This window comes from Stegostoma tigrinum, chromosome 12 (genome assembly GCF_030684315.1).
Source record: "Stegostoma tigrinum isolate sSteTig4 chromosome 12, sSteTig4.hap1, whole genome shotgun sequence".
NCBI lineage: Eukaryota > Metazoa > Chordata > Chondrichthyes > Orectolobiformes > Stegostomatidae > Stegostoma > Stegostoma tigrinum.
This window is the reverse complement of record NC_081365.1, coordinates 27,377,578-27,391,524: the sequence shown is the minus strand read 5'-3', so window position 1 is coordinate 27,391,524 and position 13,947 is coordinate 27,377,578. Positions and strand designations below refer to the sequence as shown.

Sequence of the window (13,947 nt, the reverse complement as noted above, 5' to 3'; positions counted from 1 at the left end):
CATTCAAATGACATCTGAAAATATTTCTTGTCTTCATTCTAATGATCCTGGAGTGAAGAACTTTATTGCATGATGATTCACAGCCCCAATTCTGTGGTTTTCTGGATATCTCTAATAAATATTGTAATTATCCTTTATTGACAATGATGTACTTGGAAAGAGTGGAAACATATAGTTGCCGTTTTTAAGGTCTTCATGAAAATTTGAAGTTTCGGTTGTGGATATGGTTGTTCACTTGCTTGCTGAGCTGGTTGTTCTGTGGTGTGCAGACATTTTGTTGCCCTTCTAGGCAACATCATCACTGATGTTCTTGCTGTGTTCTGAATTTATACGATCCTCTGGTGTGGGGGGTCTTGTCACTTCTTCCGGTTCTGTGTTTTAGCAGCGGCCTATATACAGGGTCTATTTTTGTGTTTGTTAATGGAGTCCCATTTTGAAAACCCAGGCCTTCAGAAATTCCCTAGCATATCTAGTATTCACTTGTCCCAGTATTATCACTTTGTCCCAGTCAAACTGATGACCTTCATTTTCTGTATGTTTTGAGACAAGTGAATATTAGTCATTTCTTTTTACTGCCAGCTGGTGTTCATGTATCCTGGTTGCCGGTTCTCCCCCACCCCGTGTCTAATGTAAGGTTTATTGCACTTGCTGCGTGGGATTCTGTATATCATGTTAATCTTGTTTACAGTTGGTATGGGGTCTTTAGTCTTTGATGACATTTGACAATGTTGATGTAGGTTTGTGTACAATCATGATACTGTGCAGTCAAAGGAGTCTGGTTGTCACTTTCTGATATATATTTTTGATGTAGGGTAGAGTTACTAGTGTCTTCTGTTTGTTTTGTAGGCATCAGTTGATGAAAGTTTTGGGTATCCGTTGTTGATAAAAACTTTGCAGCTGTTTCCCTTCCATTCTCCAGCATTCTAAGGTGTTGCAGTGTGATATGGCTCCTTTAAATAGTGTCTTAATACAGCTGTTTGTGTAAGGAGGGGTGGTTGCTATTGAAGTTCAGGATTTGGTCCGTGTGTGCGGCCTTCCTGTATACTGGGGTCTGGAATTCACCTTTAGTTAGTCTCTCTACCATTATGTCTAAGAACAGGAGCTGTTTGTTGTTTTCTTCCTATCTAGTGAATTTTTTTGCTTGTGAAGATGCTGTTGACGAGTTGGTGGGTTCCTTCTAATTTTGTGGATTTGACTATTATGCACGTGTCATCCACGTATCTTATCCACAGTTTCGGTTGGATTATAGGAGGCGCTGTGCGCTCCAGTCTCTGCATCATTGCTTCTGCGATGAGACCAAAGATGGGTGATCCCATCGGCGCGCCATTGATCTGTTTGTTTATTTGGCTATTAAACGTGAAGTGTGTTGTTAGGCATTAACCTAGTAGTTTCAGTAAGCTTGGACAAAAGCAGAAGTTACTTTGAAAAGCTCAGCAGGTCTGGCAACATCTGTGAAGAAAAAGCCAGCGTTAATGTTTCGGGTCCAGTGACCCTTCCTCAGAACTTTTACCTACTTGTTAGGTAGGCTATTTGATTTTTGGCATCCACCTCCCTCTATTACGGGCTTGGCAATGTAGGTTGGAACGTGGTGGACTGGGCACCCATTTGTATTTTATGTACTCGCCTTACTGACGGACCTTTGTAACATATGGCTGATAAATCTCCTCAACTTCACCTGGACACTTCTAATCTCTCCCTGCTTCAGATAAGCAACAGTTCATCTGGGTTTCTCTTGTGGGTTTGAAGGCAGGTTCTAGGAGAACGATGGATTTGGTCAAGTAAGTTTGTAAGCTCCAGGGATATTGATCTTGAGGGTTATGGAGAGTGGGCAGGAAAGTGGAGTTGAGGTCGCAATGACATCAGCCGCAATAATATGAAATGGCATAATAGGCCCAACCACTCAGTAACTATGACTCTCACATACAGGTCACTGTTGGGAGTGGCTACCTATTTAACAAGAATAAATTCTTCATACTTTGCTTGTTTGTATTCTGACTCTGGAGTAGACAATAACCACCTTTTTCTGCCTTCGGGTTTGGCATTACAGAATAACTACCTGTGTGGCAGTTTTGACATGATTTTACTGTCACCGTGTTCCTCCCCGCTGGCCGTGCAGGAAATAGCAATAGCTATTGGTCAGCCAAACGGAGTGGGGAATGTTGAGATGGCTGTCAATCCGCATGGATCAGTGACACTTAGCTCTGAGCGGTGTCACCCGAAAGAACAGGTGCCAAGAAGATCGAAAGCTCCGATAACCTCCATCAGTCCGGATGGGAAGCGTCCTGGAAAAAATTCCACAGGTGCGATCATGTTAGTTTTTCTTTCCTTATTCATTCACAGGAGGTGGGCATCACTGGCCAGGCAGCATTTATTGCTCATCCCTAATTGCTCAGACTGCAGTTGAGTTGACCACATTGGTGTGAATCTGGAATCCCATGTAGGCCAGTCCAGGTAAGGATGGCAGTTTCCTTCTCTAAAGGGCATCAGTAAAACAGATGGGTTTTTCCAACAGTGGACTTGTGGTCATCAATAGACTCTTAATTCCAGTTTTTTAAAAAATTTAATTCAAATTCCTCCACATGCGGTGTGGGAGTTGAATCCGATTCCCCAGAACGTTTTCTGGGTCTCTGGATTAACAGCCTCGCGGTAACATCACTTGGCCGTTGCCTCCCCGAGACTAGTAAAAACTGCTGATGTTGCAAAAGTTCCAGCCCTCCCTGGGTGAAGACAAATCTTCTCTACTCAAACTGAACAGATGATAGACCCATAAGACAGGTATACATTGCCTACGTGAATTTGGATCCAAAAATCAGGCTGCTTGGACTGGAGGTTTTGGTAGAAATTGATGAGCTTGTTACAGAAGAAACTAGAGATAATGGGAACTGCAGATGCTGGAGAATCCAAGATAATAAAATGTGAGGCTGGATGAACACAGCAGGCCAAGCAGCATCTCAGGAGCACAAAAGGTGACATTTCGGGCCTAGACCCTTAATCAGAGAGGGGGATGGGGTGAGGGTTCTGGAATAAATAGGGAGAGAGGGGGAGGCGGACTGAAGATGGAGACAAAAGAAGATAGGTGGAGAGAGTATAGGTAGGGAGGGGATAGGTCAGTCCAGGGAAGACGGACAGGTCAAGGAGGTGGGATGAGGTTAGTAGGTAGGAGATGGGGGTGCAGCTTGGGTGGGAGGAAGGGATGGGTGAGAGGAAGAACAGGTTAGGGAGGCAGAGACAGGTTGGACTGGTTTTGGGATGCAGTGGGTGGAGGGGAAGAGCTGGGCTGGTTGTGTGGTGCAGTGGGGGGAGGGGACGAACTGGGCTGGTTTAGGGATGCGGTGGGGGAAGGGGAGATTTTGAAACTGGTGAAGTCAACATTGATGCCATTAGGCTGCAGGGTTCCCAGGCGGAATATGAGTTGCTGTTCCTGCAACCTTCGGGTGGCATCATTGTGGCACTGCAGGAGGCCCATGATGGACATGTCATCTAAAGAATGGGAGGGGGAGTGGAAATGGTTTGCAACTGGGAGGTGCAGTTGTTTGTTAAGCCACACCGGGTACAGTGGATGCAGTAATGTGGTATACTGCATCCACTGTACCTGGTGTGGCTTCCTCTACATTGGGGAAACCAAGTGGTGGCTTGGCGACCGCTTTGCAGAACACCTCCGCTCGGTTCGCAACAAACAACTGCACCTCCCAGTCGCAAACCATTTCCACTCCCCCTCCGATTCTTTAGATGACATGTCCATCATGGGCCTCCTGCAGTGCCACAATGATGCCACCCGAAGGTTGCAGGAACAGCAACTCATATTCCGCCTGGGAACCCTGCAGCCTAATGGTATCAATGTTGACTTCACCAGTTTCAAAATCTCCCCTTCCCCCACCGCATCCCAAAACCAGCCCAGTTCGTCCCCTCCCCCCACTGCACCACACAACCAGCCCAGCTCTTCCCCTCCACCCACTGCATCCCAAAACCAGTCCAACCTGTCTCTGCCTCCCTAACCTGTTCTTCCTCTCAACCATCCCTTCCTCCCACCCCAAGCCGCACCTCCATCTCCTACCTACTAACCTCATCCCACCTCCTTGACCTGTCCGTCTTCCCTGGACTGACCTATCACCTCTCCACCTATCTTCTTTTCTCTCCATCTTTGGTCCGCCTCCCCCTCTCTCCCTATTTATTCCAGAACCCTCATCCCATCCCCCTCTCTGATGAAGGGTCTAGGCCCGAAACGTCAGCTTTTGTGCTCCTGAGATGCTGCTTGGCCTGCTGTGTTCATCCAGCCTCACATTTTATTATCTATAGAAGAAACTACTTGGGCATCCCACTTGTTGGAAGCTAATTACATGACAGAAGCTGAGATTTTCGATAGTGGAAGGCATAAGGGAACTGAAACCTCCCATAAAGAGATCTTTAAATAACATGCCAACATCCAATATGACAACTAATGTTGAACCAGTCATTATTGAGCCTACTTATGACAGAACCATTGAGAAGGAAGTGGTTATTCACTATCCCCTGGCTGGATTGTTTTGTACTCTGTGACTCCCTCTAGATGGTACGAAGCTTTTGTATCCCTATGGCTGAGAAACAGCACTTTAGAAAGATTCGAACTAGGTGCTCCAAGTGCAAAAAGAGTGGAGAATATCACACAAAAGCCTGTCATTTATTCTAAATGTGATAGCGAGGGGTCAACTAAACATCAGAGAGTCATTGCATGCACTAAATGTGATCTCATCTTTACATAGATTGGCCTCAGTTAACCTGAGTGACATAGGCATGCTGAATTTACGAAAAACACCTAGAAATCTTAAAGACCAACTCAAATCCAGCATAGAGGACCTATAAATGGACGAAAGAAGAAATTCAAACTTCTGAGATAGAACAATAGTTTTCAGGATGTGCATTCATAAATAAGAGCAAGCAGCCTCAATGGAAACACCTAAACAGATTTCAGATGACACAGTTGCAGAGTACTGTAGCAGGAATAAAGACCGAAAGAACTGCGGATGCTGCAAATCGGGAACAAAAACGATGTTGCTGGAAAAGCTCAGCAGAACTGGCAGAATTTGTGAAGAAAAAGCAAAGTTAACATTTCGGGTCTGGTGATCCTTCCTGTAGCAGGAACCCATGCCCTGGTGCCTGATAATCATCTGGACAGCAACCATGGTGACAGTCCAGGAGGTGAGATTTCCAATCGAATTGAGATCCCCTGACCAAGCTAAGGGAGTTATTCCACCATCAGCCTGTAACCCCAGATACAGGGACATTAACAATCAACGTACACAGGTATAAGCACTGATAAATTTAAAAAAGAAGACCCATGATATCAGAGCACCAGGGTTGGGCCTTCATAGCGTGTATCATCGACTTGTTGATGAATGAAAAATAACAATCAGAAGAAAAGAACAAATATATGAAGAATAACAGTGCAAAGAAGTGCTGGGCAGCTTAAAACAAATGTCCCAGTTCTGAGAAATGCACCTACTCCCCAAAAATGACAAATAATGGGGGCTCAGGTGACCACTGTTTTCCCTCTTTCAGAGGAGGACCTGGAAAAACAATTTATCACAAAATTATCTGTGCCCAATAACATAACAAAAAACTCAAAAAAATTCAATAATAGTTCTGGCAATGTGGATGATGATCAATTTGATGTGACTTATTGAGGAGGAAGAGGTTAATGTTGCCATCAAATGATACTAAGAGTGCAGCTGGGCTGGATAGGCTGAAACTGAAAGACATTCAGGGCAATCACCACGGTGACATTACGCACCTTCCCAGACATTTCTCTTTCTGACTAAAATTAAGCACAATTCCATATTCTCATAAGGGTCATGATTCCTAAAATGGAAGACACAAAATGCTTGAAAAACATAGATAACTGGGGGTCAATCACAACTGGACCCATAATACTTCACCTTTTTAAGCCTAAGAGCCTAAGCGAAATAGTACAGATTAACCCTATACAAAAGAGTTTCTTCACGATGATCCCAGGATGCAATGAAAATGTGGCAGTCCTGGAAAACGTCAAAAAGTACCAAAAGGAACAAAAAGGACCTGTTAGGATGAAGGGTCTAGGCCCAAAACGTCAGCTTTTGTGCTCCTGAGATGCTGCTGGGCCTGCTGTGTTCATCCAGCCTCACATTTTAGTGTCACTTTTTTTCACCTTTGCTCTCGCTAAGGCTTTCAATTCCGGTCATAAGTTAATAACCAAGGCTCTGCAAAGAGTCAGTCCCCCAAAAATCATTCATACAACAGATCAAAGAATTACACAGCAACAATGCCACAACAATTGAAGGCAACAAATCCTGAACAAATCCGATACAAATCAAAAAGGGAGTTGAGCAAGGTGACTGTGTGTCTCACCTGTTGTCTGCAATATCGCTTTGGATCTATTGTTATGCAATCTTGAAGAAGGTAGTTTGGGAGTTTCCATAATGCTAAACAGAAAAAGATCAACTGCTTTGTCATGGCCTTTGCTGTTGATGTTGTGTTACTGAGTGATTTGCACACTGGAATGGATCAACCTGACCACAGTCCAGTCGTACAGTGATTGTATAGGACTTACAATCAATATCTTGAAGCCTAAAGGCTTCATCTTCATATATAAAAGGAAGACCTTTCTCTATAACTACAAAGACTGGACTTTGAAAAGAATAGCTTCTGGCCAAGTGGTTGGCTCACAGAAGCCAGGGGCCAGGGATTACATACTACAAGAAGGACATGGCTGCAAACTCCTGGGTGAAAACCTCATATGAAATTAAATCATTGCTGCTAATATGCCCTGTTACTACGTTGCAACCTCTACACAACTAGAACTACCCTGTGAAGAGGGAGGCCATATTTACAAAAGGAATACTCTAGGTACAAAGCACCCCAAGAAACATTGTCACATATTTCAGGAAGCTACCTATTTGTGAAAAACAACAAATTAAACGCTACAAGAAGATCGTGGAGAATCTACAACAGTATGTCAGAAAATATTGGTCAATGTACATTGAACCACGACTGAAAGACAAGAACTGATCTCTGACAAAGCCAGACCTGATTTTCCTAGAATGACAGAAGAATTGCAGTGTCACTGTTTTACAGTATGTTTTGAAGATGACATGAAGTCACTTGGATTCACGATGGGAGTCAGAGGAGTGTTGCTTGAACAGAACAATCACCTCATGCATTTCCTGTGCATCCAATGATACAAGTACCTCACTCAAGACATATGAAGACTTGCAATATCCCTGATTTCTGGAACTACTACAAATCTTCAACCATAAACATTATAATCCAGAGATAGTAGGAACTGCAGATGCTCAAGAATCTGAGATAACAAGGTGTAGAGCTGGGTGTACACAGCAGGCCATGCAGCATCAGAGGAGCAGGAAGGCTGATGTTTCGGGCCTAGACACTTCTTCAGAAATCAATTCTGAAGAAGGGGCTCGGCCCAAAACAGAAGCCGCCTTGCTCCTCTGCTGCTTGGCCTGCTGTGTTCATCCAGCTCTACACCTTGTTATCTGACATTATAATCGGCACAGCTAAGGTTGAAGATGTCAAGATACCAACCCCGATGGCACCAGGATGAGGTGTGAAAATGGTGGTGGGAGAAATCTTTGTAAAAATTATAATGTTAAACACATAACGTATAAAATTCATAAATGTGACTTTTGTAATAGTGGTGGATAAAGCACACTACTAAGATATTTGATCTCAACTGTAGTATAACAGGGCATAAGTGGTGGTGGTGTACAACTGCAACTAAAGAACTCATCAGATGATGTAAATGTCCTTGGACTAACTAACCAGAACAAAACTGCTTGGCCCTTCATGTGGTTTTTCAGAACATCACACTTGGTGAATTCGCCCAGTCCCTGGGTTTTCACTTGGATCATACTCTTTAGATCAAGTAGTTGTGATTTTGCTACTCAGACAATTTCAAAAATGTCAACCCAGTGACACTAAGACCTTTTGTGAGCATTAAGTTTGCCTACTCTTGCTTCTGGCCCTTTATATTATGGGGTGAGAATAGTAGAGAGACTTGTGTCCTCTCCTTCAGAATGCATCTATCCCTAGAATTTTACCTGTAGCTGTGCTTATCTCCAACTACCCGCATGAGGACTTCAAAGAAGAGTCTCTAGTTCTTTGAACATAAGCCCTTTCTTTTGTATTTCTCTATTGACTTTGTCAGTTGAATGTCACTTGCCACTTGCTCACACTCAATGAACCACTTGGATACTGGACCAACTGCACACTCTTGATCCAGCCTTCAGCTGAAAAATGTTTGTCTCCTCCATCTTCCTTTTTAGTTGGTAGTTGGAAACGCTGCATGGGACATTCGTTCCTTCAACTGCTGAATTAAGTGCAGACAGTTGGTGGCTCTTACACACTCAATATCACAATTCAATAGCCTGTGTCATTGTGAGAGCTAGAGTTGCTTCAACCTGTTTCACTGACAAGCTGAATCTAAAACAGTTTCCCAACCTTACACTCCATCTCTTCAGACATAATTGAAGACTGAATCACACAAGATCTTTTAGTTACGCGGCCATCGGCAATGTACACTGAGTAGAAGCAGCGGCCCTGTTTCCTCATGGCCATGCACAAAATCTGCTAGAATTTAGTGTTTGTGTTGTGAAGGCTTGCTGACTGCAACAAAATTCTCACACTGGCGAACCCAAATGTAGAAACCCAGATGCTGGTTAGAAGTGTATTGACGTAATTGGTAAAGTATTATGTCCAAGAATGTGACTGCTTTAGTGTGAATTTTTAAGTTATTACTCTTGTCTGAGATTTAAATCCCTGTAAGAGAAATTCAGTTTTATAAATCTCTTCTGCCATAATTAGTGGATTTCAGGGCTGGCTGAGCAGAACATTTAGTTTGTTTGAGTGAAAATGTAACATCTTCAGAAATATCTAGGTGAAAATTTCAGATAACACATTCATCTGCAATTTAATCAGAGCCATACAGCACAGCAGAGGTTCCTTAACCCAGTTAGCCTGCACTGATTTAATCTTCACACTTTGAGTAGTCCTGTTGTACAGCAGAGGAGAAATTTACCATTAATTCCGCAAAGAGAAAATGTCCCATAAAATATGTAACTATATTCTTCACAGGTACATCAGCTGATTTAATCACTTTCTTATTCCTTTTTCAGGAGCTTAATTCCATAGACTTGCACTGGGGATGTGATGTTGAAAGAAAACTCTCTTTGGTGAGTTGTAGTGAACAAAGTTGAGCACTTCCAACTGTGAAGAGCAACTTGTGCAATGTAGGCAACACGAGTTTGATCAGATTGACAGAAGAATGACTTTGACTTTTTGGTTTCTATTTTGCCATAGTGCCACACCTTTTCATTCAAAGTCTGTTCCCAAAAGCATTGGATCAGCGGCTTACTAGACATCGAAGACACATAATAAATGTCATGTTATTAGCGCAATCGTTCTGAAATATTAAAACTGTTATTCCTTGTTTCCTCTCAATGCAGCTGGAGGTGAGAGTTTCAGTATGGTATTGCTTGTCTAATTTAGTCTTCATTTGATTTTAACCACACACCTCAGTCCACAAGGTTTCTTTATTTATATCTTCTATTAGAAGGCTCACGGTAGTTAACAGCCTGCAAACTTGATCTCATAATTTTAAGTGGACTCTTATAACTTGTACTTTTTAATAACTAAGTTAGCTGGAAACGGCCTTGACGTAAATGTGCTTCCACTTAATGACTGTCCAATTTAATAAATAGCTTCATAATTTTTCCTTGTCATTGGATATTGAAATATATAAAATTGTTGAACAGTCTAGGAAATTGTACAATTGAAGTATAAGGACTGGTGCTGGTATGTCTTCTTTTAAAACATTTTGCTTTATAGGAGTTAAATGATCTTGTTGCAGTCTGGTACAACAGGCAATCTATTCTCCGATTTGTTTTGTGCTGTTGGAAGCAATGTTTAACTTTTCTAGCCTAGTCAACAAGAGGATATCTTCTCTGTACCAGAATTGCTCATTTTATGTTTTTTTCTAAATTCCTTAGCTCCATTTCCACCCCCCCCCCCCCCCCACCCTTCCCTCCCATATCATTTTGGACTGACTTAAAGACCAACAATATTTCTGTTTATAAACAAAGTTAACCTTGGTACCTATACACAACAAACTCTGACATTCTGTTGTGCTTTTTTTAAAACACAAAATATATCCAGAAGTGATTTCTTTAAAGTTTATTTATCTTCTGGATTTGGCTGTTACTGAGAATAATGAACAATCTTCTTAAATGATTTTTCTGTCTCCCTTTCCCAACTGTGCCTTTGTAGCTTTGTAGATCCCTTAATTTACATCTGTAATGAGGTCAGTAGCATAAAATTCCATGGGATAATTCACTAAAGCTTGTGGAGAGGAACCATCCATGAAACTCCATGAGATAGACTCTTAGATGATTACTAACCAAATTCAGCCCATAGAATAAGGTTTGGGCTGGTCAGTCACTCCAATTTGTTTTATCATTCAATTGGGTCATAATTTTTAGCTTTTCCAGTTTCTCCTGTTCCTCCAACAATACACAGGCGATGGACAACTTGCATTATTGTAAAGGTACCAGCAAAGCATGATTTACATTGTTACTCCATAGCACATTTGACTATGCTTGTGCAATAGGATGGTTTTCTGAGGGTCTGCTTAAATCATTTAATGATTCAGCTGAAGGGTAAGGTGACTGAGCAATTGCTAATGGAAAAGTTAATCTCTCTTTATGCTGGAACTTGTAGATTATGCATCCTAAATCCCTGTGTCTGCATGGGTTTCTTCTGGATGCTCCGGTTTCCCCCCTCAATCCAAAGATGTGCAGGCTGGATACGATGCAAGAGAAGACCTGGGCTGCAGGGCCCTGGATGTTCTGGAGTTTGTGTTGAGAAAAAGATGAAGTAGTAAAGGCATGAACAAAGCTGGTTCATTGAAGAGGACGTGATATGGTTATACTGATTTTTCAATCAGTAAGGGGGTTTGAGGTTATAGGGGAAAAAGGCAGAAATGTAGGGTTGAGAGGATAAAACAGATCAGCCATGATCTAATTGCCCATGCTAAATTGTCCCGTAGTGTTCAGGGATATGTAGATTAAGTGGGTCTGGGTGGGATGCTCCAGTGGTCAGTGTGGACTTGTTGGGGCAAAGGGCCTGTTTCCACACTATTGGGATTCTATGATTCTAAATATTTTTAAGTGTTTTAGTTTTTATTGTCTGTATAACATTCAGTATTCCTTTCTTGGTAGATCAGGTAGGAGGTAGAACAGTGGCACTAATTATACAATGGCTGACAGTTCAGCAAATTGTTATAGAACGAGGTTGGAAATGAATGAAATGCTGGAACTGTTTCTCGTTGTGATGCACATACTTGGAATGTCTGTTGTAACATGCTAAAAGAGCATCTGTGTCTTTGAAGCAATTGCAGTGGCAGTTGGTAATATGTCATACAGCTCACAAATGATTGTTAAGTTCTACTTTGAACTGCATTCCATTTTCTTGGAAACTCTCGTACGGAAATATTAAGGCTCCAATGTATTAGAATTAGGTTTATTGTCACATGTACTCCTGTTACAAAAGAACAGGAATACCATGAGAAGTGTGCAATGCTGCCAGCACATGGTGCCATCTTAGGTACAGTGTACCTAGGTACAAATCTTAGGTACAAAAGTAGAGGTAATAAAGAAAAAGGCTGTGCTACATTACAGACATACATTGTGTAAGTTAGGAAAAGAAGAAATAGAGATAGTAGGAACTGCTGATGCTGGAGAATCTGAGATAACAAGGTGTAGAGCTGGACGAACACAGCACGCCGAGCAGGAAAGCTGACATTTCAGGTCTAGACCCTTCTTCAGAAGTTTTCTGATGAAGGATCTAGACCCAAAACATCAGTTTTCCTGCTCCTCCGCTGCTTGGCCTGCTGTGTTCGTCCAGGTCTACACCTTGTTTTTGCTAAGAAGATAGCCATTACTTCCTTTCCATAGGGTCTTCCACATAGTCTGAATGGGCTCCACCGGTTCCCAGACAGTAACTATCTTTGCCTGGGCTGCTAGCTGCCCTCATTGTGTGGATGCTGCATGTTGTTGTAGGAGAGAATCTTGTTTCTTTTTGCCTGAGTGTGACATGAAATTGTATGACTTAGAACTAAAACACCAAGATTTAGTCACAATTAATAGCGTTAATAATGTTAGTTTTTCATAAATGCAAGTAGTCATATTTTCACATGCAAAGGCATCTTTCTGTCACGAAGGGAGATGGAAGATGAGTGGAAAAATTTTCGGAGCTGGCTGTGGTTTAAGACAAAGGCACCAGTACAATTAGACAAATCCAATTTTGGAGAGTTTAAGTTTAGGGAGAGCTGGTCATTTCAACAAGGATACATTAGCTGAAAAATGGAGATGAATCTCAAACAGTATCTTCGGAGACTATTTGGTTTGTTGGGCCTACGTTATTCTTTCAAGGAGATATCAGGTTAGTCCCACTCCCTTGCTCCTTTTTCCCCCTTAATCTACAATTATTTCTTCAATACTCTTTTCAGGGCTACTATAAAGTCTGCATACAATAGATCATCAGATGGTGCATTCCAAATCCTTAACCACTTAGTGTGTTTATATATTAAAAGAAATCCTCCAGTTCTTTTGCCACTCATCTGTGGTCTAGTGATCATTCTTTCAGCCATTAGGAATAGTTTCACTCTCTTCACTCTTGCCTTAATTGTATAAACCCTGCATGATTTTGAACATCTGTTAAATCTCTTAAGCCGCCTTTGCAGTAAAACACAGCTTCTTCAGTCTATCCATGTAACAGCAATCCTTCATGTCTGGAACTGTAATCCTTTATATCATACCCTTCAGAATCTCAGGACACCCCAGGAATTTTAAAACCAATTATACCTTTTTGACCTTGTGGATACTGCAATGCAGGAAATGCAGCAACTAACTTATACATAGCAAGATCACACACATTGGAAATTTGCTCAGTAATTAATACTGGTTCTTTAAAACACTCCTTTCATATCCATTTTACTTTGTTCACTTGAGGCCTGCGTTCATAATCAAATTCAGAAGGTGACAATCAAGCCAATGTCCATCTCCCAGCACTGCACTGAAACAGCCTTCGCTCAGAAGAACAAAACTATGGGCTAGAATGTTGAGCTGAAGGATATTGCCCATAAGATAAAATGGGGTGAGTTTGCAGAAAAATTTAAAGACCAGAATGATGATTTGTGTTAATTCACAGACTCATGGAAAGCTGGTAGAGATCAGCCAGGCTGGATACAATGCAGGAGAAGACCTGGGCTGCAGGGCCCTGGGTGTTCTGGAGTTTGTGTTGAGAAAAAGATGAAATAGTAAAGGCATGAACAAAGCTGGTTCATCGAAGAGGACGTGATATGGTTATACTGATTTTCAAACAATAAGGGGGCCGGAGGTTATGGGGGGAAAAAAGCAGAAATGTGGGGTTCAGAGGATATATCCGATCAGCCATGATTAATTGAATAGTGGAATAGATTCGATGGGCTGAATGGCCTACTTCTCCTGTGTCTTATGGTTATGTAGATATTCTAGATGTTGACAGATGTATTTTGGAGTTAGTTGAAGTATGACTTGCAGATTACTTCAGAACCGTTTGGGGGGAAAACAAGAGATTATTCTGTGAGTCACATAAAATCATAAGAATTCAGAGCAAAAGAGGCCTTTTTGGCCCTTTGTGCTTGTTCCGCCAAACAGAAAGATCCTGCTAACTGGGGTGTGGCCTTAACTCCACATTGCTTCCTGCCCAGTACAACCGTTGAATCCTTTACAGATCAGAAACAGCCTAGCCCAATGATACAATGATATAGCAACTGCTACCAATCAGTGGTAGAGAATTCCACTGACTAACAATCCTCCTGAGAGAAGAATTTCTTCCATTATTAAGTGAAAGCTGCCTTTAATTTTAAACTTTGCCCCCTTG

The 13,947-nt window shown here is 41.9% G+C and overlaps 1 protein-coding gene across 1 annotated transcript in view; it reads left to right on the top strand.

The window, feature by feature from the left end:
- Positions 1–13,947, top strand: part of ros1 (c-ros oncogene 1, receptor tyrosine kinase) — a 209,736-nt gene that overhangs the window by 5,686 nt on the left and 190,103 nt on the right. Inside the window, exon 2 of the mRNA XM_048540717.2 lies at positions 9,144–9,200. Within this exon, the coding sequence (XP_048396674.2) occupies positions 9,144–9,200 (57 nt within the window). The remainder of the gene's footprint in view (positions 1–9,143; positions 9,201–13,947) is intronic.